The sequence below is a fragment of the Spea bombifrons genome, chromosome 11, assembly GCF_027358695.1.
Source record: "Spea bombifrons isolate aSpeBom1 chromosome 11, aSpeBom1.2.pri, whole genome shotgun sequence".
In the NCBI taxonomy this organism is placed as follows: domain Eukaryota; kingdom Metazoa; phylum Chordata; class Amphibia; order Anura; family Pelobatidae; genus Spea; species Spea bombifrons.
In genome coordinates, this window is record NC_071097.1 from 21,724,824 (window position 1) to 21,752,235 (window position 27,412).

Consider the following 27,412-nt stretch of genomic DNA (forward strand, 5'->3'; position numbering starts at 1 on the left):
ACAAGCCATGGCTGGATAACACAAAATGAGATGTTTTACAGCGAACTATCATCTTAAAGAGATTGAAAGCAGTTTTCAATAAACATCCAATGCAAATTACAGTTAAATTATAAATCATGCATTGGCATTTACTGAGGGGCAGCATAATGTTATTTTAGCATTAAAAGAATTTAACTTCTGTATGAACTGGGTGTCTACATTGCTATTACATATCATGAGTTAATGCCCAAAACATCTACACACATACACGCAAGAAAACAATAACCTAGAGGCTGCCATTATTATCAGTAATGTGATATGCTGCATGAACTTCCATGCTCAACACCACGTGCAGCTGAATCTGTATGGCAATGCTAATGAAGTCCTCCATAGACTTTCATAAGTCAAGGAGTCAAGATGTTCCCTGTTACACCTGGGCACGTAAACCCTGTCCTGATTTATTTTAAGCACCACAGAAGAAACTTTAGGAAAGAGAGCCCTGGGTGCAGCAGAGTCTCCGGGTGTAGAATAAAGAAAAAAATGTTATTTTTATACTAGAGATGGGCATGTGTCAAAATCCTTTTCCACAGTTTGTTTCAGTAATATGTTGATCATCTAACTTGTAAAGCACAATACTGCATTAATGAGAATAAACATTTTAAAAAATATATTCTGATTACAAAAATACTTAGACGCTACTCTTTAGTTTACTCTAAATCGCCTTAATGTAAAAATCTCCCCTTTTAGATGATTGAGCTTGGATGAATGCGTGTAAAATGTGTTCTGTGGTGTCATGGAAGATGATTGTTTTGTCTATAAATTACAGCATCCCGAAAGCTGTGTTTTGAACCTGGCAGACGTACAGCGTAATTTGATTTTGGAGCTAAAAGTCAGGGAAATTAATTAGACAGATTTGTTATATGGACCAAGAGCTACGTGTACCTACTTTCAAAATAGTTCACAAAATGAATGTAGCCATGGTTCCATAACCTGCACTCACAAAAGCTTTATAAAGGCATGCATTGCTGAGACAAGCATCTTGGAATGTGTAGGAAAAAGCACACCGGCTGCTGATTTTCCTTGCTGTCTGGATAATATATATGGATAAACATAAAGATGCTTTTTAAGAAATGTAATTTTAAGTTGTAAGTGGCATCTGTTCTTTTTTGTGATTCAGTACTTGCCTGGTAAAGGGGGAAGAGGACTACATTTCAGAGGAGAAAATGAAAATATATATTTTTACTTAAATAGTAGAGCGGAAAAAATGTAGCAAACAATGCGTAGGTGGTACAGATTTAATGGACCAATTTAAAACATTTCTGACAAGCTTTTAAGAGCTTAACTTTAGTCTTCAAGAGCTCGAAGAGGCAGAAAAGGTTATGTGTAGCATGCCAATACATTAAATTATCCCAATTTGTCAAAAAAACACCCCAAAAAAACTATTTCTTCTGGTTGATCAAATTAAATTGTTAAAAAGGTGCTTTGCTTACTTGTATTATGCTGAAGATAATGCCATTTCGGGGAATTGTTTTATAGCTTTCAAAGTAAAACTGAGCCGCAGCTTAAATAAGCGCACAATGATTAATAACATATGGCACATATTGCGTAATGGTTTTCAACGGCGCAACAGTGGGGTCTTTATTCAAAGTGAAAATGAATACACTAGCAGTTGTGTTCAGGGATTTTATATCAAACAAATCAAATCAAATATATACAGCATCATGCTAATTCTGCATTATAGTTCTTTACTTACTGATCAGCTATAGAAAGGTTATTTTTAATTTTTAAAGGGACAGGCTAATGTCATCCATAGCCCCACTAAAGAAGAAGGTAGATGAAAGTACTCTGTAAGTGCTTCAATATGCATAAAAACAAGCAAACCAAGCTTATTTTAGGAAGAAGCTGCAGCTACCCTCCTTCTATGTGATCTGACGGTTCTGAACACTGATTGGCGGCACTAAGTGCATATAGGGGCCTGAATAGACATCCAACGACAACATTAGCCAAGACAGCGGTGGAGCTGTCAGGAGGTAAGTGTGTTTGGCTGAATACATCTTTTGCACTCAAAATAGCTGGAGGGTGGGAAAAGGGGCCATTGCATTTGGGGTGGGGTATTCGGAAGAATCCCACCATGCATTTACAAGGGGGGCACCTTGCTTATTTAGAGGGACCTTTCATTTATCATATGCTTAAAAGTGCATATGATGACCTGAGTGTGCTTTTAAACAACAGTACATTTCACATTTGCATTATAAAAATTGTAATTTATGTCAGGCACACAAACTGTTCTACAAGAACAACTGTTTTGCACTCATGATATAATAGTAGGTTTTGTAAATGCACATACAGTTGCATCTGTATATAATTACCCTATGGCCTAATAAAATATATCAAAGCTTTAAACTCTTTCTCTTTCCTTTGTGAGAGCACAGCTAAAAGAGGAACCATCAATATTGTTTAAAATAAGTAACCAGATGAGCATGCCTATCACATGACCTCAGTGACTGTGCAAAACTGCTACAAAGGACCAAGATTTCCCAAACAACTTTCTTATGGTTTAAATCCCGGCCAAAGAAAAGAATGTTTAAAGATATGTTCTGAGTTTTTCTTTCATGATGATAGACATGCTATGAAATAAACTGACATACAAGAAAATAATGTATGCAGCGGTATCAGAAGTTTTTTTTATTGGTTCTCATGGATTTCAGCCTTTTTTAGCATCAGTGCTACTTTTAGTATTGTAATGACTAATGTTTTACAAACTAGTTAAAAGTATAAATACCTCAAAAAAGAGAAGATAAAAACTAACAATATAAATAATTCATGGAACGAAAACCACGTGATAAGTTGAGCATAATTATCATAAGTAGCACACAAAAGTATAGTCTAAAACTCTGGGTGCAGGAATTATCTAGGCTAAACATGATCTGGATGTCCAGACCAAGACCCAGTCAACACCTTAGTAGAAAGTCAACAATAATGAAGGTTGTGAGTGGCGAGTCATATGTTATGATATAATAATGGGCAATCGAGTATGGGCATGAAGCCAATGCACTTAATCTTCACAAATGTTAAAGTCGGTCTCTCCATATGGTCATATGATCTATGTGTCATCCCACTTCTACTGCCAGCCTTCCTACTGCAGGTGTAGTAAGGGGGATTCTAGTAAGAGATACTGATTGGCTGTTGATCATTGGTTTGTTCAGGAACCAGTCCATGTTTTTCAACAATATTATTTTTCTATGGAAACCGAGATGACCTGCCTATTTCTACAGTTTCCTAAGCAAAGTAGACCTTTCCTTAATTTGTATGTTACTGAGACTTAGGAAGCAGAGCAAGATGTGTGATCATGGTTTACCCTCTGTCATGCATGTCCAAGTTATAACTTTACAACTAAATTGCAATGGTTACTTATTGATACATCATTGTTACACATCAACACCTTTTCGAGTACAGTTTAACTGAAAGTCACTAACTAGGATGAACTTTAGAATACACTATCTGTGCTGACATTTCCTTTAAGTGGAAAACATCGTAAATTCAGTAATGCCTTGGAATAGAGAAAAGACACAAAATTGCATGTTATTTATATTGTGATCTGGCAACAACAATAACGTATTATCAAGGAAAATGACATTTGGGAAGTAGAGCTTGCCATATAATCATTTAAAAAAAAAATGCTAATATAAAGTAAGCCAACAGTAATCTGAAAGAAATTAAAAATCTGTAGTTCCTGAAAAAATAATATATATATAAAATATGTACACACACTGAATGCTATATGTATTTTCTGTTTATAATAACTATTTGCATTTCATATAATTTCTTATATTTCCACAGTGCTGCTTTCCATTTGTTTTGTAATCTTAGTTAATATTTCATTTCTTTGTACATCCCACGGATTCCACGACCGATGCATTTAGCTAAGGTGTTAACAGAGTTTCTTTTATTTCATTCATGTGAAAAAGTCATAAAACTTATCTCAGTTAGTGCACTATGTCCAACACATCTATGCTTTTTAGCCCAAAATTGTTCAATGCATAATATATATAGGTGAAATGCTATCCAAATCTCACAATGGATAGATTTCTGGCAATTGAATCAATGCTGCATATTTGTAGATACAAGACGCTATTTTTATTTTTGCAGTATAGTCATTCAGTTGAGATGTAAAATATTGTAACGTGCCAAGAAGTGGTCAAGACCTATGCACAAGCCCTTAATTCCCTATTCAATAAACGTAATTAGAGAAAACATCTGTTCTATATTAACTAATATAGTTTTTTTTTTATCATTGTATGTAACTTGCCTCTTCATATTTTTGGGGGGTGATTAAAATTACATCATTTTGAAGATGTCCATTTGATGAAAAAGCTTCATAATAATGGTTTGGTTTGATTGCACAAATTATAGGCAAATTATAGCTGTCTTCATTTCAGGAACAAGGAAATTTTCTCCTAAAAACTGGCCAGTCACAATAACGTTGCAACACATTGGAGTGTGAGATGCACCAAAGTAACTAAAACAAAGTGTTGGCGATATGAGAGGAAGCCAGGTTTCCCTCTTTCCCAGGAAGCATGGATAGATTCCAGAAAGCAAAGGAGAATAAGAAGGCTAGTTCTCTTTTTATTTAAAGGATAATATATATATATAAAGGTAGCTAAAGACTTAAGTCTAAAATCATGTTTGTGGCACATTATCTAAACATAGAGTTAATAGTCTTTATAAACATGTTTCTTCCAGATTTGATACAATCTCTTCCGATGTAGTAGTTAATTTTTAAAAGTGTTTTTTTATATATATATCGAGAACAAAACTCATTTATTGATAGGTTGTGCCACTCTTTATAGCATGATTGTGCACCTTTTCATTTACAGATCTACTAACTGGCGCGACCGTCCAAACCTTTCAGATTTTGGTGCAAAGATTAAAAAAATTAAATATATCGATAATATCGATGCTGAACTGCAACACAGCCCAGGCCCTCAGGTTCAATTATTTATATCTTAGAAACGTTTTCTATTTGGTAAGTAAGTTATTTTTGAGGCACAGCACTTGGCATGCGCAGTATCTATACACTATATTATTATACAATGTGTTGTTGATATCCATTAATGTACAACAGCCGAGGTTGGAGATGGAGTTTGGCTTTACTATTTATTTAATGTAACATTATTCTATTAATGAAATAGATGTTATGGATATTTGGTCATACTGAAAGGCATGTGTATTAAAAAAATAATTATTGGTGGGGCATTTCTTGACTTCCTTACTCTTCAATAGTAAGTAATGACCTTTAGAAAGGTTTTCCTGATAAATAAATGGTTTGGTTAAGCTTGTGTGACTGCTTTATGACTTAAAGGTCAGACCCGTAAGTACTCAAGCTACATTAAAGGAGCTTTTTATTTTACACACTGCATGCATAATGGAATAGCAATCTCATTATGTAAGACTCAATGAAAGTCATATTTATATAATGGGGTGATTAGCCGATGACATAAATAATGACATCACCTAGCAGCTTAGAAAAAATTGTAAACACGTGAAAGATTAATGCCTTCAAGGATTTAAATATTTTTGAATGTAGACGAGATATGTAAATGTCCTTTGGCCAGGTAGTTATGTGATATTTCAAAATGTTTAAAATGTGATTTTAAGAAGAATAAATCTGAAAGAGCATGCAACAGGACAGCAAAATTATACAGAAGCCGTCATAATGATTAGTGTCTTTAAAATGTTGCAGAATGACAAATATCATATTGAAATGTGTACCTTGGACAGTTGAAAGGTATTCTTAATTCCTTTGGACAATAACAAGCTACCTCTGTTATATAGAGTGAGTTTCTGTTATATAATATATGAGTATACTACAAAGGTATCTTAACTTTCCTTTCTTTAGATCCGCGTGATTACTTTTATTGACTGATTAAGTTATGTTAAAAATAGACATCTCCCTTTTGAATTAGTGTAATTTAATGACAATAGACCTATAATTTGTGCAAAAATTAAAAAAATCCTAGGACAGGGCACTCCTCTTCCACCATAATAAACGTTCACATCTATGAAGCTGAACACATGGGTATGTATTTTATGTGTAAAAGGTTATTACGTATGAAATAATCTTATACTACTCAAGACTATGTGACGTGATGTGAGCACAAATCCAAAATCTAGTCACTGATTGATCCACTATATATATATATATATATATATATATATATATATGTTATGAATGTATATAAAACTACATCCACACACATACATGGAATAATAATCCTTAATATACTATATATATATATATCATAGTATATCATAGTTATATACTTCATAGTTATATACTTCCCAAAGATGTTCCCCAAGGTTTAGACATACCACAGGTTAAAAAATTACATTCTAAACCATACACATAATCCAAAACACCACATAACAGTAAGCAATATTTCTCAAAGCTTTTCTACCCACACAATCCATTTAAGAGATGAAATGATCTTTGTCACCTGTTTTACATTTAATCACACAACAATGTGCTTAATTGCTTTTATGTACTTTGTGGCGGTAATTATGCTTTCGTGCATTTCATTAAAATTATTTAATAATCATACAAAGTAAACCCTTACAAATAAACACATAATATACAAGAAATCAACACATATCCAGTGTCCAGTGACACTTCGGAAATGCACCGGATAATTTTTAAGCCAAGAATGTTTACCTACAGTAAATTACAATATTGTTAATTTTTGTAGCATTAGATCTACAAAGCTGCTTTAACAACGTGTCTAATTTTTTAAGTGTAATATCATGGAGCAAGATAATGATGTATCAATCTGTGGTTCCATTTGAAGAAACATTTTGGCATTCATTTCATAAAATGAAGAATGTCTCCAAGAGAAAAATACATCTTTAAAGTTGGCAACTGAATGTATTTTGGAAGCAGCTTTTTAATGAGCAATCTATATCAATACACATCTTGAAAGAGATCTATTAAAATCTAAGTATTTTTAAATAGGACATGTTCAAATGGTACTTAAACGTTCACAACGAATTCTAGCAGCTGAAACTCTGTTTCATTGTGAAACTGGATCCGTCTGTGCTAGCTGTACCTGCATTGTATTACTGTGATTTGCATCACATCCTGAAATATTACCCCATATCGGTCTGCATACAATTAAATGTACTATCCATCATACTAGAAAAAAAACAGCTTAAAAGAACCTTGAAAAGTAATCAGCAAATGCCTTCAGCTGTAAATAGGTACATACACGAATACTCCAAAGAAAACCATAATATGTTTAACTAAGAGCAAAAATCAAGATAACAAGGTCAAATAATAGAAAGAACCCAAAAGCGTGCACTTACAAAAAAAAGGCAAATTTCACTAATAAATCCCAGTGGTTTATTCCCAGTACAAAAGCTAAAACTATGTTTCATGCCAACTTCGGTCTTTTCTCAAGCTGTGACCTGCAACGTAATATGATGGAATACGTGGTCTTCTGCCTAAGCAGATCGCTTAGCGTTAACATAATGGAAACCTTTGCCATGTGTGGTACATGGGTTATGGGCACACATGCCAACAATTCCTCAATGAATCTGTGCAGAATCAGGTATATTATGGTCTAACAAATTAATGGGCTAGGGTTCTGTTAGTACTTGGATTAGAAAAAACAAAAACTGTCTGCGCTTCTCACCCTAATAAAGTTGGCAACAAATATTTAAACATAATATAAATGAGAGGTTTTGGTTATATGAATTGGCCAAAGCATAATTAAGCTCACCCGCCACATCAAGGCACACTCTCAATAGGGTGAGAACCTACTCTCACCTCCTACATAGTGGGCACACAAAGCAGTTTATACTGCTACCAAAACCTATTTGTTTTTTGTATACATTGTACAGCCAATACACTGTTTCTTGCAGCATGCTTACACCTGTTTGGTAGGCCTCATATTACACATTTGTATTATTTGAGCCTGAGACTAGCTTAGCGCACCGACATTTTTTCTTTTCCCAGTACTTGGATTAGTCAAGAAGGCCCGAGGCTTCCAAAACTGTTTAGGGACATCTATATCACTAAGGCTTCTGGATATCTTACCATCTGGATTGCCTATATATATCTTCTCCATACAATACTGCTCATCCTCCCTGTTCTATGAATAAATAGGCCCCAATATTTCTCATCAGGATGTGCGACGCTGTGGTAAGTTAGGGGGCTTATTCCCTCCTTGAGATCATACCCACTTAATATTAACTCTGTGTTACCTTTCGTAATGTCTACGAGTGCATGTAGCAGCGCTGGTACTTCCTGGGTTTCCTCCTAGTTCATCATAAATATGTTTCCACTGTCTCCGAGCAGTAATCTGTACAAAACAATCAATAAAGGATGCGCATGGTTTTATTAAAAAGTTCAACCATAGTTATATCCATTAACATAATCATCAAATGGCTTTCCGGTAAGTACAGTAACACAGCAATTCAGAAATCCTGTAATTGCATATAGTAAATATGTAAGCCCGGGGTGCGTACCCTTGTATGTTAGATAGTAATGCATTCGTTTTATTCTTCAGGCATTTTGAATGATACACCTCGGGTTAAACACTGGAACGGACTGTGGTATGTTAAAAGGAGCTAATTATTGTTATTTTAGAAATAAGGATGGGTCTGTCCACAGACTGGAAATAGTGAAAAGCTCATTGATAACTGAATGGGTGATTCCATCTTTAGCAAAATTGCCATTAAAGGTTTTATAGCTGTTCCCACGGGTAAGTCCAACACGGCCATCAAATATATAGCTAACTGTAAAGCTACTGCTAACAATAGTAGTAACAGGGAATAAAAGTACCCAAAACGTTATTATTAGCTGGCATGCACCTCCTATGTTCTTATAATCTCTAATATTAACCTTATGTTGAACTGTAAAGAACACACTGGCAAGTTGGTTAACGTGCCTGTTATCTATATATAGCTATATATATATATATATATATATATATATATATATATATATATATATATATATATATATAATATGAACGTATGGTATAAAAATGTGCTTTCCTTTTTCTATCCTTTGTGTACGTACGTATACACACACTTTATTTATCCAAAGCGGAATCTGGATATTGTTTGCTATGACAACTTTGATTTCTCTGTTAGAAATGTCATTTAGCTATGTATAAATGTATAAATATAGACATGTTTATAGTTTATTTTTGTAATTTAACAAAATGCAAAGAGAGCAAACAGAAGAAAAAACTAAACCCAATCAATATTTGGTGTGACCACCCTTGGCATTCAAAACTGCATCAGTTCTCCTAGGCACGCTGACACCTAGTCGGCGATTAAACAATTATAACAAACAGGTGCTAAACATCATCAATTTAATATGAAGGCTGAAACACAACCAGTAACTGAAACAGAACAGCTGTGTAGGAGGAACAAAACTGGGTGAGGAACACACGTTTGGGACTGCATTTCTGCAAATGGAGTATGGGATTTGGTCAGCATTAATGGTCTCCTCAATGCTGAGAAGTACAGGCAGATAATTATCCATCATGTAATACCAAGAGAGAGGCATCTGCTTGGCCCCAAATGTATTCTGCAGCATGACAACTACCCCAAATATTCAGCCAAAGTCATTAAGAATGTTCTTCAGCATAAGGAACAACAAGGAGTCTTGGAAGTGATGGTATGGCCCCCACAGATCCCTGGTCTTAACGTCATCGAGTCTGTCTGGGATAACATGAAGTGAGAGAAGCAACTGAGGCTGCCTAAATCCACAGAAGAATCGTGGTTAGTTCCTACCTGCTGAGTTCCTAGAAGAATCGATGCTGTTGTGAAGGGTGGTCAAATATTGATTGGATTTAGATTTTTCTTCTTTTTTCCCAAATCTGCCTAAAACGTTTGCACAGTACTGTATATATCCAGAGCATTTATTTCAGCAATAAATCTAATCTTGTTTTTTTTTTATTAGCTAACTTGATATTTATCTGGGCAAATAGGTAATACTCAAGTACGGAATACCGGTACTGCCCAACGTGTGTGTATGAATGCTTTAACCAAATAAACCAGCGCTGTATCATTGGATTAGTTGCATTAGGATTAGCCCTGTGCGGATTAAATCAACATAGCTTTCATGATCGTTATAAAACGCATGTATTTCTACAAATATGAACGCCTGTCATTTCACAAACCACACATTTTTTCCTGTTTACATACAGCTATAATTGCGCAGAAATGGATACTCAAGGATGCAGTACATCTCAATTAAACAGAAATACACTTTATTTAATCAAAGCGGAATCTGGAAACAATTTGCTATGACATCTTTCATTTCTTTGTTGCAGATGTCATCTTGTATGATTTGTATCTTTACTTCCCTCGTAGGGGGAAAAAAGGGATCTTAATCTCCGTCGTTTTTTTTTTATCTAGTGCTTTCGTGATTCAAAGTACATAGTGTTCAGTTTCTGACCATCAAATGTTTTTGTGAGCTAAATATAGACACCCTTGTCAGATATCATTAGTTAATAAAGCCAGTGGAGAGAAAATTGCGAATAACCGAAAACGTCCTGTTTATCTGTTTGTGTTTTTTCCCCATTAGGGTATTTAACACCAGCAATTAAAGCCAATAAGTGCAAAATGTAGCTTCTTAATGGTGTATACTGATTACGTTTTTAAAGCTTTTAATACATTCCACGTATTAGACATAAGCAGATGTCAGGTATGTTGCCAAGTGAAATTTTCTTTTTATGCAGCCTTGGCTGCTTATACAATAATAAGCTCTTTCTTAACATGGGAAAAAATTACACATCCATCTAATTTCCTTGACGGGGGAAGAGTTACATGTGTTTTCCGCTTGTAGTTTTTTTTTTTCGACAAGTTTACATATTTTTTTTCTAAAGCTGGAACTAATCAGGCACCTCTCCAAGAGCCGTTCAATAAACCCCCATTGTGAAGAGCTATTCTACGAAAAACTGTGTTTGTTTTAAACCTCGATGTAGTTTATTAAACAAGAAAAAGTTACATTGTGCAATTCATTGTTCTAGTAAGAAACCTAAAAGCACTTACCGTTTCGTATCCTCCCAGTTTTTGAGCAGCTTGAAACATAGTCCAAAGGTTAACTGTTAGAAGGACAATAAGTATTTAGATAAGCCTCGCATTAACCAGTATCGTTTCAAACAAATGTAAATTCAACAGGGCACATGATAACTTTGATGAGGTCAAATTGGACAATTAAAAAAACCATTTCCACAATACTTGAATAGTAGGGTTAATCAAGAGTCTCTAAAAAACACATTAAATTAATAATGACTCTTACTCTATTATTATTATTATTTATTGTTTTATATAAAAAACATCAATTTCCGTAACGCTCTACATTTTAGACCAATTATAGTTTCTTGCGGGGAGTGGCTTCTTGTAGTAGTGGGGCGAGCCTAGACAGCCCTGAGTGGGTAGCAAGTGGGAGGGAAGTGAGCAGGAAGTGAGCAGGAAGTGAGCAGGGAGTAGGCTTCAACTTAAAGCACCCTGCTGGATCCATATAGGCTTCAGACTGCAAGCCAGATTTACTAGTCTTACTATACTTGTATATAATGTTTATAGACAGATAAAACCAGAAAAGGCAGATTTTATTTATATACTTTGATAACTTTCAGATGTGAATCTTCACTTCCTAAATACATGAACAGTTTTTTTCCCTTTATAATTGCAATTACCAAATCAAAAATATACATCCTGTAACTTGTTTGTTTAAAAGTTGTTTATTCTTAACAACGTGCGCTAAAAAAAAACCAATGAGATGTGTCCTTCGACACCAAGCATTTTGGAAACCTAGCTGAATCTTGCAATATTTTTTTTTAAAAGGCATTAACAGATTTCCAGAGGTCTTGATTTAATCTAAATCAATGAATAATGTAACAGGCCTGTCTGCAAGCACTTTGGTTGAACTTCTATTCCAAGCAGCCAGTTTGGAGACAAACATTCTAATCATCTGGAGTTATTCCACTTCATCATGGCCGCCGCCGCCAAAGTTGCTGCAGCAATCAGTGCCAATTAGGTATGTAAATTGTTATGTAAAACTTGAAGGGGTGACATTCTTCATAAAAATAACACATGGCTTCAATGATGAAAAAAAAAATATATCTGGCACGCATTTCAAATTCAGGAAAAGGGTAAAAGGATTTAGATTTGTTGAAAGAAAACGCTGTGTTGGCTGCCATTACATTGAAAATGATAAATGTTTAGTTTCTGAGTAATGAGGATAAAAGTATTATGCCCTTCAGCTAGTCGTTAAGACAAAGACAGACATAATCTATTGGTTCAATCTTGGAGGACAACTAAATTGCCAGAATTATAGTTTAATTTGTTTTATTACAACTTATAAAAGTTTAGACATTTAATAAGGTAGGATGTGAATGCCCATACTTCCTCCTTATCTGTGAACACTACTAATAAATAAATATGTTGTGTAATGAATAAAATGGTGAATAAATATTACACATATCTGCACAATAGAATTGGCACTAAAGTGATGGCTTATTGAGACGTACAAAAATAATGCTAAATGTTCTGACCGACCCTAGCAGGCCTTAGTATTTTGAGTACAATAAATGTTACAATACTATATATTTAAGGGGCGTTCCTTTGTATGCTTATAGCTGGGACCCTTTCTTCCTGTTAAATGCAATGATGTGTTTATATGTAATACAGAAACAAAGGCATTTCTGAAGCTTTTAGGGCTGCTTAGTTTAATTTGCAATTATATATATATATATATATATATATACATATATACAGACCTCTATACACACACACATCAATCAACATCAATACTGATGAGCTAAACATATAATATAATAAAGAAAAAAAAATATCCTACTTACTCTGCTTAAACCCTAGATATGGTATCCTCTCAATAGGTGTTTTTCTATCTTTCATATATTTATATAACGCCACTAAAAATGCTTGTTCATCTGCTTTGCACTCGTCTGCTTTGCATCCATTGCCCGTAGCCGGCTTTGGTTTATCTTCAATCGATGTCTTTTTACAGTTGCTGTTGGCAGACTTCGCTTTTGATAAGGTTGTCTTAACTTCACATTTTACCTGGAAGGAATTGTATATGAGACTGTAGATGACCAAGCACAAAAGTTTACAGAGTCTATTCATCAAAGCCACTTATTTGTCTCACGTATTACTATGTTATTCAGCAAAACTATGATTGATTTTATACAGCAATACATAACCACCCTAGAATATCAAATAAGGGATTGTTTTTCCAGTCTCAAGCACTTTTACATGATCCTCAGATAAGAAGCGTTGGCTAATCTGTTTCTGGAGTTAATTCAACAAAAGTGAGTTGCAATGAAACTTTTCATGAATCATAAAGGATCAACCTTGACTTCCACCAACAAAAGTCAGCCCTACATAATGGATAATTAAAGCAACAAGATTTCTTAAATCCCCCCCCCCCCGGCTTATTATATTTTAGCTATACAAAGTGTTACATAGGAACAACTTCCCAAAAAAGAAAGAAATATCTTTCAGATATTGACTGTTTTTACAACATGTTATTAAATCTGCAATCAATAGTTTCCTAGCCTATAAATGTCCATTAAGCAATAATTTAAATTTATAAACCTAAAACTATGTGAATTACAGTAATTTCGTTTCTGTAAATTACTTTCAAATAATATTCAAAATTAAGATTGTGATCTATATATGGGAAAAATGATGAGATTACCAATGATTCTGGACAATTTGCATGAAATGACTTGGGAACATAAAATATAGTAGAGTTCTCTTAGAACAAACATTCCCTGTGGAATCTTTTCACTAAAATCCGATGTTGCTGAGGTTTCAAGCTTGCAGTAAATTATTCAGAGTATTAATTGAGTTTTTCTCTAAGATCATCCTTTGGTTAACCTTTAAAAGAGCTGTTCCAAGAAACATGTTAAACAGCAAGATTGAAACCGTCTTGTTTATTTTGTAACTGGAAATTCATTAGAGCAGATTATTATGTCACCAGAAGCAAAGTCTAACAGTACATGACATGAAGAAACAACAGTGTCCTACTTACTGCTTTTGTACTTTAGACAAAAATCAATCTAGTGTCAAACACTCTATCTTGAAGCAGAAGAAGAAGGAAAAAAAATGGCCGTACTAAAAATAGGTTTTCATTTGAGAAATAAGAACAATAAACAGTCAGGAGGCAGTGGAATGAAATAGAGAGTCTAAAAGATTACCTTGGCAACGGCTTTGCCGTCACAAATATTGGAGGGATCTTTAACACCATTTACAGAATCTTTTCTCTGTGAACACGGCTTCTTTTTGCGCGGTCTGCCTTTAAGATTTGGAGCTGAAAAGAAATGCACACTCATTAATATCTGTTCCATATAAAGCAGCAATTCTCTATAGTCCTCGGTACGCTTCGTGACTTTAATATAACAGTTTTGAAATTAAAGATACTTTAATATTATTTTTTCAATAACCCTTTTGAAAATGTAATTTGCACTTCAAAACGTCTAATTACGTCCCTATTTACACACATTCCTGACATTAGGCGTGTGAAAGACATGCATTCGATTCCAAGAGAGGCCACTATTTTCTGGTGCCCTTTCTGATGCCAGTTCTACAACTTAAAGCCCACTTCAGTCATTGGATCATGGATAGATTTACTAAGCTGTGGAAAGTTAGCAAGTTCACTTATGGAAAGTCAAGTACCGAGTTATATTGCACAGAATAATATTTGAGTTTTCATACAAACTATTCACATGTCAATCTACCCTATACGCAAATGGAGTAAACCAGAATAGTGTGATCATTTATAAAATAAAAAGGGGAGGAGTCTTTATGCAAATTAAGCAGACAATACCATATTTGGTAACTCTCAGCGTTTTGCTCTCAGGGTTGGTACACCAATTGGAGTGTCTCATGTTAAGTGGGCAAAACCTTAGGGTCACATAGTGGAGAGCTGACTCCTCAATATTTTACTTTGGTATAATGTATTCATTTGTCTTAGTCTGTTTTGTGCTAACCTTTGAATTGTAAGAAGCCCTGTGTAAATTGTTGGGGCAATATATAAATAAAAGGTAATATAATGACATCTGAGCAAGCCTGCTGGTGCTTTGATTACCGGTATCTTACAGTTCAAACCCCAATTAAGCATTTGTAATCTAATTAACAATATTTTTAACTCTTGACAAGTTTAAGGTATTAGGTATAAGGTCCACCAATACATGTTGTTACGCAGTGGGATTTAAAGAAGTAACCGACAGTTTAATTACAGTTTCACTTCTCTGGCTTGCCTATGCATTACAAAAAGTCCTTCTTGCAGAGGGATTTGGCAGGGTGGGTCCTTTATAAAGCATAGTCAATTTGTGGAGTGTGGTGTCAGCAATCATTTAGAAAACAGTCAGAATTCACACCTATATTAGCCCCAATTTTCCAGGGAAAGCAGTAACTTAATCTGGCTGGTGGATGATACAATCGTGTTTTGATGTATAAGCTTTCAATCCTCAAATACAGTTTATAAAAGTGAAGTAAATTAACTAACTGGTATTAGTCATCAGGCATTTGCACTCCTCTGATGTTGTGTTAATGTTAAAATTGCTTGTAAAGTGATCTTTACAGCGACAAAGTGATCAGAACTGGGAGATCAATAATCAGGGCTAATACCATTTCATATAAAAATATCAACATGTTTATTTACAACCGGCGTTAACACCACACGCATTATCACCTCCATAAGGTGCTACGCAACCAAGGTGATGATTTTGTAGTTGGACTTGGTTAACAATTAAAAATAATTTTTCGTTTAATAATTGATTAAAATACCATTATTTTCAATACATTATGTTGTGGCAGTGGAAATTTATCATTAATCATAAATCACCCTTTTTACAGCTATACAACCTAAAAATGCCTCACCTTTTTATTCATTTCCTGTATGCTTCAGTATGTTAATCCACTGCAGTCATAAATGGTTAGTAAAAATAGACTTTAATCATAGTATATTACTCACATGGGCCCTGTCGAACTTCCCAAACAAATGTTCACAGCAGCGCAGTCACAAGAGGATTTATTGTAAACACGACTGAAATATGAGTTTATGACATAATTGGGCTGAGCAATAACAGCTACATTTTCAGGTAGGAGTAAGTTTCTTATCACATTTGTTCTGAACAACTAATGTTTCTGTTTTTCGCATTTCCCTGTATGTGCGAATTTGTCACCTCTTTCCCCAGTTCTAATTGTCTATGGAGGTGGGTGGACTGCCCTAAGTGGTCTCACTGGCAATGGCCCATCTGGCCCTCACTAAGAACTGTCTTAAAGGGACACTCCAGCCAACATATGCACTACTTAATCTATATGATAGCTAAGTAGTCCATTTAAATATTCATGTAGTCCCATTGAAGATACATAGGGGGGGTTCTGCAGAATCTCCCATATGCATCTGTCACTCCTCCCCAAGCAATTTAGCATGCAGGAGATGTGTTTGGCTAAGCACATCTCCTGCTGTGTGATATACCAGTTAGTCAGCTCCAGCCATGGCTCGGCATGAGAGACCCCCGTGCGCATTCACAGAAAGCACTAGTATTTTTTGCCACTTACTGACTGCTCCAAGCAGCTAATCATTGGAGCAAAGCTTTGGACCATGGAGTAGGTGCTCTGCTTGCAGCCCTCCAGCTACAGGTTCTCCATTTGTATGGCAGGTTTAAAGAATGCACCATTGCAGCCTAAGTAATGGTTGTCTTGATTGGACAGTTCCATGGTTGCTATACATTTGATGACTTTGTACCATAATCCCTTAGCTAATTGTACACAGTACATTGACCATTTGTTAAAAAACAAAAACATTAAACATCATCCATAGATACCAAATTAGCAATGAGGCATACAGAGGATGGGTAAATGGGAATTGGCAGAGTCACTAACTTCACTATGAAGGACAAACCCCATTTACATTTTGCTCCAGGAAGAGTTTTGATTGCCATGTATAATGTATAATTACATTAGTGAAAGCACTTTAAAGTCACTCCACCAAATGAACCATGCATTAAGCAGTTCAGACCTTCTCACAGGAGAAATCTTCCAAGGGTGGCCCTTTATGATGCATTTGGTGAGCTGAAACCACCATTCTCCTTCAAACTATCAGTTCAACTATGGCTTCAGTGAATAAACCCCTTTGGTCAAAGTGTCTGGAATTAAAAAAGTTGTGGGAAACATCTCTGATCCAGCAAACAACTCAGGTCTAGAATTTTATAATGATAATAATAATAATAATAATAATAATAATCTCATAGAGTAATTGCTATTCTAAATCCAGTGCACTATTAACACAAAGTCCCTTTAAATTGGCTCATTATGTTCACATCTAAATAACTATTTCTATCACTGACCATCCAGGCTGATAAGCATTTCCATATTTCAGTCAACTGTAACTACAATACAATCTCAATACAAATGTTTCCATTACGATTCACTCTGCTGGAGGCTTTGATGTTGACCAAAGAGGAAAAATAAATAAATAAATTGAGAATCTGTTGCCAGCATTCTCTCTCTCTCTGAAGTATTTGCACAGATGACTGACACATAATTGTGACATGCTTGAGAATGAAAATACACAAATTATATGCAAATTGTTTTAACACTCTGGAGATTGGAACTAAATGAAAATAATAAAGGCAGACGTTGGATCCGCTCTTGTTTATTTATAATAAAAGTAACATTGCTAATTATCTGTACCGAAGGTTGTGTACACGACAGCAGAAAAGACCTACGGACCACTTGGTGTTATTACCAGATGGTCAAATTCAGTTCTTTAAGATAATTTCATTCATTTGCATCTCTTAGTAATCTGTGTTGAACTGTGATAATGAAATACTGCTTCTGCTATACGGAATTATTTCTCTTTAATAACATTATATTATCCTCAATATGATAATATATGCCATTACGTATGACAGCGTATAAAGACAATTTGCGCCTATCAGCAAGTTATGTCTATCACTTTAAATTTCAGCAGACTGTTTAAAGCAAGTGAGTGCCAGATTATTACAATGTTTTAATCATTTGTCTATATGTAAGATAGACAAACACAAAGTGATTTATTCTCTCTTGTAACAATTGTTATATGAATCCTTTCAATCAGGACTCTTGTATACAGCTAATCACATTTAAGACACATCTCCCTTCCTGTATATCAGCACAATCACTATCCCATGGTTCCATGACAATCAATCGCAAACTGCTACACGCGTGACATCCCAACTTAAACTATGATAGAATTCTCCTGGTAGCTGCTACTCTTTTTTTATTCCTAAAAAGCTGAACATTAACTGTCACATTTCAAGCCACATCAGATCTATTGCTCCTTCTAATTGTTCTTCACTTTGCATTTCTCACACAGGGAACGGTCAAAGCGGTTGACATGTTACATTTACATTTTAATCAGCCTGCAAACACTGAGCAGCTTGGCACTCATTTGAAGGAAAAAAAAAATGTGCATTTCTGAAATATGCTTTATCCTTTCCTGACGTAAAACATCAATCTAGGAATTCCAAAAGGCAAGCAAATGCTATTAAATGAAAGACACGGCATATAATCCATCGGTTGTAACATGTTCACAGTCTGTTTAAAGTTTGCCCTGTGCAGCCTTCAACTATGAAAAATAAAACATGCATGAATATAAGTAACAAGATTAAAAGAAAACACAAGTGGTTACCCATTCCAGTCGGCTAGCATCTGTCTCATTTATATCAGTTCTCATGAATGCTACACTGCATCTGACTGGTCATTAAATCCCTGGAAGTCTCGACTTGGTGAAGATGTGAGCATAACACAAAATGAACACACTGAGTATCTGCTGTGTGCTTACAACTCCCCTCCCCTAGCTACAGTACATTACTCGTATAAACACAGATTACATTAGTGGCGAGGAATGGGATGAGCTTTGGCTTTAGCTTGCTGCCAGTGGGTGCTGCACTACACCGCCTTTTAAATGTAGGTTATGACTTGTGCCTTAATGATTTTCTCTTACTGACCTCTCGAGAATGCCTGGACTTTTTTTTTCAGGCTTTTTTTTTCTCACATCACAGCAGAAATAAGTCAAGCTGCAACCAATGGATTTATAATATAAATAAATAAATATATATATATATATATATATATATATATATATATATATATTTGTATGTAAATATACACACAAACACAGCAAAGTAGGAAGATGGCTTTATACAAGATTATTTTTTACTACTACTACTATTGTTATTATTAATAACAAATATATATATATATATATATATATATATATATATATATATATATATATATCACGCAGCATAAACATTTAATAATGTGCCTATTTGAGGTGCTGAGGTAGCAAAAAATGTTCTATGGACAACTTAACAGAGAAACACTTGTTCTTTAACATGTACCTATAGTGTCTCATTTAGTTAACAATCAAAGCAAAGAGTACAAGGTAGGAGAAAGACTCAATTGATCATTGTATGGTTCTCTTTGCCTGAACACTCAAAAGTGTGCCATATCAATGTTAGAACGTGCCAAACCCAACTCCTGCAATTTTAGCCATGCCAGATTTGGTCCTTGGGCATTAACACTTGGAATACGTTCCAACGACAAGGACACTAGTTACGTTGGACACAGTGTTTAGCAGGTCCAGCCCAGTCCATAACACAAGAGGCACCGATCCAATGTCTAGTGACACTTAACGCTGCATAACAATAAAAACAGCAACAGCATAGCAATTGATTATTGAGTGACAGTTGCATCCCACAGCCCTTGACAACTCATAAATTATGGGGTTATATGCAAATGACCTATGAACTATGTCTCTAATTTACTCCACAATGCAAAGATCAATGCTTCTATTAATCATTAAAAGTGCCAACAATCATTACCCACAACAGGAATAATATTCCATATTAGATGGACTCTAATCCATCTATATTCGCAGGATCCGTTGCCTCTGCCCGCAACCCAACACAGTCTTTGGATGGATGGATGGATGGGTGGATAGACAGATAGATAGATAGATAGATAGATAGATAGATAGATAGATAGATAGATAGATGATAGAATGATTCTGGATAACATCACTGCTTCAGTAGGTCATTATGTAGTGGTTTCTTAAAATGAAAAAAAAAATGCTGATCTTCTGCACTAAAATAATAAAAGTCAACAGTGAAAAGAACATTTCTATTTATATTCACAGTACATGTTAACAAAAATATCAAGTTCAGCTGAAAATATTGCTTTTCAATTGAGATCATCCATTTTAATGACCCAAACAGCCTTTTATATTCCCAACGCAAACAGAAAAAGAAATCATGCTTTCAATCATAGAGTGATTAATTAACAGAATAACAAGAAAAATGCTACACTGAATGTATTTTTTTATTATTATTTTAATTCTGGCTGCTTTTCTGACCTAATTCTTCCACTCTGCACTATAATGCAAATCTAATAAAGGACAACTGCCAAGTAACATGATTATTCTTTTATTTGGAGGTCAAAGAGCACATGGGAGGTTTCATTTATTGTGGGAAAAAGTATTTGAATGACCTCTATTTTTGTCACTGAATACATCCCAATGCTTCTAAGTATAACATATTATTAAAGAGCCGGCTGCGAGTACTTGATAGGAATACAAGAGCTTGATAGCCTACTTTATAAATTATCTATATACTGAATATTGATCAAAATGTGGCCGCCTATAAGGTATAAATAAACAGCTATAACGCTTTTACGTAAAGGAGAAGAAAAATAGTATATGCGTATTACTTAATCCCCAAAACAAGAAAAATGTTAATTACCCCCATGTCATAATGTCACATTCTGTCAAAACTATGACTGCATTCTTTAGGCTAATATGCAGTCTTTAGGTAAAATATAACAACGTCAGTTCTTAAACATTGGTGTGGGGGGCAATCACCTTAATTCCCTTTGAACTGTATTTAAAATAATAATTCAACAAAACTAGCCCAGGGTACACGACTGCATCATTTTCTTTTCATACTTATTCTGAATTCATCTTTCTCTTCCCCTCCCTGATTTTGTTCAGTTATTACCAAATATATGTGAATATAATACCGCTTTCTTAATTGTAATTCATCATTTGCATGGCTTTTAGATTGTTAACATTAAAAATAAATCCCAGCATTTCAAATTGTCAGGACATTTTATTTTAGAAGGGATGGTTATATTTATATAATTAAGTCAACTTAAGCAAGAACAAAGATATTTTCTATACTTTTAATACATGTTATAAGGTATATTTAGATCTCAGACGGAATGTCTATACAAGTGGATGAAAACGGTCAGATAAGTGGGGCACTGCCTTATGTCTGACCCAGGGCACTGTCCTCGTCTGTCCACCAGGACCTACCTGGCTCCTCTCTCTACTAGAAGAGCACTATGGAGACTGATGTCGCCAGATGCAGACCTCAGTAGTGTATATGAGCCAGTTACAAGAGAGATAAGTGATTTCTCCAACTGTCCCAATGAACAAAAACGCACCAAGCAGCCATATTATCCAGTAGGATGCCCTGTTTAATCTTTCAAAGGGATCTAGCACCCTAGGCCTTGGTTTCTTTGGAAGGTGTATTCTACCTCTTCTTCTTGACAGAGTTGGCTTCCTAGATATATCTTTCCATCAAGGTTGAACCTTGGGTAACATTTTACATATTTATCATATACCTGTTTAATCACCCTGTAATAAGGGTCCTAACTGACATTTTTATCCCATATTAGGATAAAATAAATCAATCCACTGCCCCCTAACAAAGAGTTTGAAAGGATTTGGCTCATCTGGTGTGCCTGCTCGTCAATGTAACACAGTCTTACAGAGCCAATTTTTTTCAGGAAAAAGGAGCTTAGTAATTAAATTGTATAAATAAAATACTTTATTCTTTACTTATTTCCATAAATAGCTGTCTATAAATCACAATGTCACATATAAAGTCTCAGAAAAGCCAAACCATGACCAACAGCCATGTCTACAACTTCTCCGTCTTTGTCCATTACAAATATTGGGAGGTATATCTCCGTATCTATCTTTCCTTGCCTGATGTCCCCGTTTTCAAGAGCGTATGTTGAGTATGCCTCTCCATAACACAATATAAAGTAAGTATTCATCTATAGACATTTGCTGCTACGAGCATATTGCAAGCCCTATTTATACTCACGATTAGTATTATTTGTGAAGCAATTGCCATTAAAGATTTATTTTTTCCCATTCACAGAATAAAATTCAATTTTATCTACAATTCATTAAAAAGAACAGTCTGTTTAATGTTATCATCATGAAGCCATTACACCTGCTGATTATTATATGCTTTGTTGTTTTGGAACTTGGCTCAGATAATCTCTTGGAGGCTTTGAGCTTCGTCCAAATAGTAAAAGCCATTGACTGTTGGGTTTAAAGATTTCAGATCAAAGTGTAGTTTCTGAGATGTGATAGTTTAGTCAGACTTTATTACGGTTATTAATAAGTTAGCATTCACATTTAGTTGAATCAAACAAAGATGAAACGGTAATTTTAATTTTCCTAATGCCTTTCATCGAAACCTATCAAAGCGTGTCACAGCTCTTGTAAATAATACCTGCAGTCAAATCATGTAGGTAATTCATCATCACCCGGTTTTTCAGGAAAAACAAAATAAAACAAAACAACAAAAAAAAGTATGACAAGTATGATTTTACGGTATGCTTGTTTACTGTGTCAAGCAACATCCACAAAAGATCTGACTTGTGTAAAGGCACATTCCTTCATGCCGCCAGAACAAACGGGAACAGTCAGAGCAAGAGTCAAATGCAGGGAGTAAATAAAAACTAAAAAGGGCCAACACATCTACAGCTGGGGATGTAGAATATCCATGAGTAATTCTAACAAAGTCACTACAAGAATAACTCATGGCTTATATTAAAAAGACTAAATTAAATTACTTGTACAGCTTCATACAGAAGGAAGAACGACCAAAAAAATGCTTAATACTAAAAAAAAAAGTAGCTTTTGCATAACTGGTCTGACTGTTCAACAAAAATTCTTTTTCATGTCTCAACAAAAATTGATTTTTTTTTAAAGATTTTTCTCCCACAGAATATGTACCTAATAAACAAGTTCCTTGTAGATTCAGCCTTTTAGACAATAACCGTTTATTGCTTCTTTGATGACTCACCAGAGATAATTACGGCGTAAAGTAATTGACTCTGGGCTCCAAAGTTTTTTTTCTGTGTTTTATTTCTAACTTTAGCTCCGTTTGTCTTTATCTGGAGCTCTATAACCGCCGTGGTATGCATGTTTTAAAATGCTGCCCTATTAACTCATGAACAACTGTCAGCTGATCATTATCTAACACATGGTGATTTTTAGTAAAAAAAAAAAAAAAAATCCATATTTGGGCAAAAGCTGTTCTCTAAAGATTACGGTCTATAATTTCTTCCCAGAACAACCTCGTTTTTTTTTTTTAATATGCCGTCAATGCAGCCTCAAAGGGTAATACATGTTAAAATTTGCAGGCAGTGAAAAATACGCCTTTCCATTGTAAATAGTTAGATGATATGGAAACCATTTCCAGCTTTGCTAGCAGAAAAACTCTCAGTTGCCCTCTAGTGTTGCACGACTGTCAGAAAACATGACAAAAGAGAGCGTATTCAGGATCGGGAAATTCTGACTGTCAAGTGAATGCTTCTAGGAAGACAATAGGTTTAAGAAGAGAAGAGATGCAAGAGAGAGGACATTGCCCTGAAGGGCAGTTTAAGATTTAGTGCTATGCTCAATGTTGTTTTTATTTCTGCAAAGGCAGGGAACATTTTAAAAAATGCAGTACATGCGTGGTACTTATCATCAGCTGTCAGTGCCAAGTCTGATTTAACATTAAACCTTACGAAGAGCAGCCTGCCATGATATGTGCTGTTTATTTGTATGTTAAATATAGATTGATGTGTAAATGGATTACGGCACTTTGTAAAAGTAAGACCTCCTAATATGGAGAAAATTGGATATTTTTTTAAGCCTGTAGAATGCTTGTGGGTAAATAAAGATTACATCCTACCGAATGTGCTTATCGAAACATATCTAATGACTGTTTAAAATGTAAAACAGTGGATATTTTTCCAAATCAAATATGACTCAATTTAAAATATGCAGTTTGATGGCAAACTAAATCAGTTGTTAAAAAAGAAGAAGAAAATGTGTCCTTTATTTTACCAAGTAAATGATTAAACATTCTTTGTCCAGAATGTTTACTTAATATATGGCTGTCTAATACACAATATGTCATATAACAAAATACCATTTTGCCAAAAAATAAGCAGATTTCAAACATACCATTGATTGAACAGCATGCCTTGTAACGTATTTGAAAGGCCACATAGATAGATAGATAGATAGATAGATAGATAGATAGATAGATAGATAGATAGATAGATAATAGAATTGTGTGCAAATACACATTTTGCTCTTGGGAATTATTATTTTTTTTTAAACGTCAAGTCTTTAATACAGCCAGCATCCTGTAGGTTTGCCAAATAATAATCTGGTAACCACTGGTAAACTGTCCGAAAATCCTTATAAAGTATCTTATCATAAAAATGTACAAATAAATACACATATATAAATATTCTAATAAATAATAAATAAATAAATGTAAACACTATGGCTGCCCAGCTGGGCAGCTGGTCAATTGCCCCCTGGGTCACTTCAATTTGAAGATTATGAGTTACTAACAAAAACTATCTTTGTCTAGTTTCACTATGCATTAAGAAGGGCAACCCCAGAAAGCTTCTCCTCCAAGTTGAGCAGCATAGTGCATAGTAAATGTATGACAATTTCAATGTGTCTCACTATTTAATTATGGATTATTAAGGACCAGCCACAGAGTTGAAAAGTTCAACTCTCTTGAAAGTTCTTGTTTCAATAAATATGTCTATGGCTACACAAACTTTCTGGCCAATAAAATAATCGAGTGGACTTTTTAAAAGTTTACCTGGTTCCTAAATTTGACTTAAATTTTGGAACCTCAGGTTAATGCACTATATAATCTACTATAATCATACCAAACCAAAGCCTATTAAGCAGTGTGAGCATTGCCTAGAGCCATGGCAACTTGTATTAAGTACTACATTAACTCACTAGAGGGGCAGCACTCATATAGACTCTGCGTGTCCACTGGGTCTGCCTGAGTTCATTCAAAATGGTAAAGTTACCAACCTAGCTTACGGCAGAAGTAGTGGTTTTTCTGTAAAATACTGTAAAAGCATTAGTATAACTAGGTGTTCATGAACGACAAGGCCTCCTAACAAAAACAAACCTTTACAATCCTTTACACCAAAAGATTCATGGAAAACGTTGTGTGCCAGATCAAATTAAAGATGACCGAGTCACAGAGTATCTATGACAGCGTTTGCCCCCCAAATACTTTTAACCTCAGGGTAGAAATGCAAATTTACCCAAATGGTGCCTTCTTCAAGCTTATGTCTGTAGTGTCCCCAAATCTTACACCCATTGGATAACACAATACAACCTTCTCTTTTCAAGACTCGGCCCTAGCTTGAACATATGTTTCCAAGTGTGCCTCTTTAGGACTCAAACCTCTCTTTCCCCTCCTGATGTCCTCTTTTATAGGAGCTCAGAATGTTTGTGATTATAAATACATCATGGTATTCTACAGTCTTAAGAGTTTGTATATGGATTCCTATGCTTTTTTTTTTGTGTCCAGCCCTTTTTCTCTGTATAGTCAAATCCTATCAATACATCTTAGTTGACCCATTAGTCCAATGAACTATAGCATAAATGAGTAAAAATAAAAATGTATCAATATATATATTTTTGCTTTATTTCCGGTAGCTCGAAATGTATGCTTTGCTTCAGCCTTTACTCTGCTGATAAGGAAAATTAAATATTTAAGAGACCATCTGCAATGCATGTTCTCACACATTTGTAATAGAAAAAATACTGTTATTTTTTAAAACGCCTGTTTGGGTTATAAATACTAGATTTCAGAGTACACAGCGACGCTATTTGTTCCTAAAAAAATCAATGAAATCACAGTGTTCATCAGTTTCGAAGAATGATTTATTGACAGGATTTCCAAGTTCTGTAACCAATACAGTAAATAACATCAAGCCATAAGAAGCACGCAGCTTTGCTCACAGTTGTAAATCCTAGCGAAACGCAACGGAAACATATCGTGGGGTATAGATACTAAGCTTAAATCCAGATTTTACGTTTCTCTTAATTGATATATGGATTTTCATGTTTTATGATTTCAACATAATAGGAAAAGGTACCCAACTCTGACCTTGAATTGTTGAGCTTTAACTACATTATCATGAAATTGATCAAACAAAAACCTAACATTCTTGGCTCCTTGGACATTTAAATGATATTCTTGGGAGCTTCTGTTGCACAAAAATATCAAGATTTCTGAAAATCTTAATAAAAATGATAATTATCAATTCACTTGAATTGAACTTTTTGATGAAACTTCACCTGGGTACATCCTCCAGCCAGAGTTAATAAATAACAAAAGGATTTTTTTCAAAAGTTTTTCTGTATTTAAATTAACGTAATGGTGGTACAAACAAACTTGATGTTTCAGTCCCTCTTGGAGACTTTGATAAAAGTCACTGGGACAAAACATCAAGCATTTCAAGCATTTTCAAATTAACAAGGACCGGTATTTGTCATCATTTCTGTGGCTATTGATGTATGTCTAGAGTGATTATAAAGTTCTATTAAGATTTATGCAAGGAAGGTATACATAAGTACACATTTTCTGTGCATCTATACATTTTCAATAAAAGTGATTACAAAAGCTGGAAATAAATATTTCCAAGCTAAAGATTCCAGCAGTTATCACAAATGAGATGGGTGGAATCCTAACGTCTTCATCTACAATACCGAAATTTCAAATGGTTATAGTGAGGTCTTCTATGGGGTTATCCAGACATAATTCTGTGCAGTAAGGCTTTATATGGCTAAACCGTATACAGACGCTAAAGAATTTTTTGCTGTATAACTTATACTACCACTTTAATCTTTTTAATGACATTCAGTTCATATACAGAAGTGTGAAGTTTAAACTTCTCTTTCGTATTCCAGAATCGTCGAAATGAGTCATTGCTGTTATAACAGCAAATGATAACTGCAAATTCTCTCCAAATGTAACAGAAAGTGTCTCATATTCAAGATGTTTATTTTTTTCCAGGTAGTTTTTTCCATTTTCCCTCTCTGGCCAAAATAACCTAAAAAAAACATCTTATTGCTTTGATGACATATGCTTTGCCAGGTATTTTTGCAAGCAAATCATTAATTTGAAACACTTTATTTCCATACATTTGAAATGAACGGTACAGAATTCCCCTTGTCTGTTGACTCACCCCAAATGGCCCAGGTATAGTAGAGGACTATTAA

At 34.7% G+C, this 27,412-nt stretch overlaps 1 protein-coding gene across 2 annotated transcripts in view; it reads right to left on the reverse strand.

The window, feature by feature from the left end:
• ARID5B (AT-rich interaction domain 5B) overlaps positions 1–27,412 on the reverse strand; it is a 127,717-nt gene that overhangs the window by 20,702 nt on the left and 79,603 nt on the right. The window contains exons 1-5 of one of the 2 annotated variants that reach the window (XM_053451209.1): positions 18,698–18,807; positions 14,217–14,329; positions 12,858–13,077; positions 11,044–11,096; positions 8,239–8,336 (exon numbers count right to left, since the gene is read on the reverse strand). In XM_053451209.1, the coding sequence (XP_053307184.1) occupies positions 8,239–8,336; positions 11,044–11,096; positions 12,858–13,077; positions 14,217–14,329; positions 18,698–18,701 (488 nt within the window). In that variant the 5' untranslated portion in view covers positions 18,702–18,807. Of the gene's footprint in view, positions 1–8,238; positions 8,337–11,043; positions 11,097–12,857; positions 13,078–14,216; positions 14,330–18,697; positions 18,808–27,412 lie in introns of those variants that run through there. The other variant, XM_053451208.1, reaches the window with a different exon arrangement.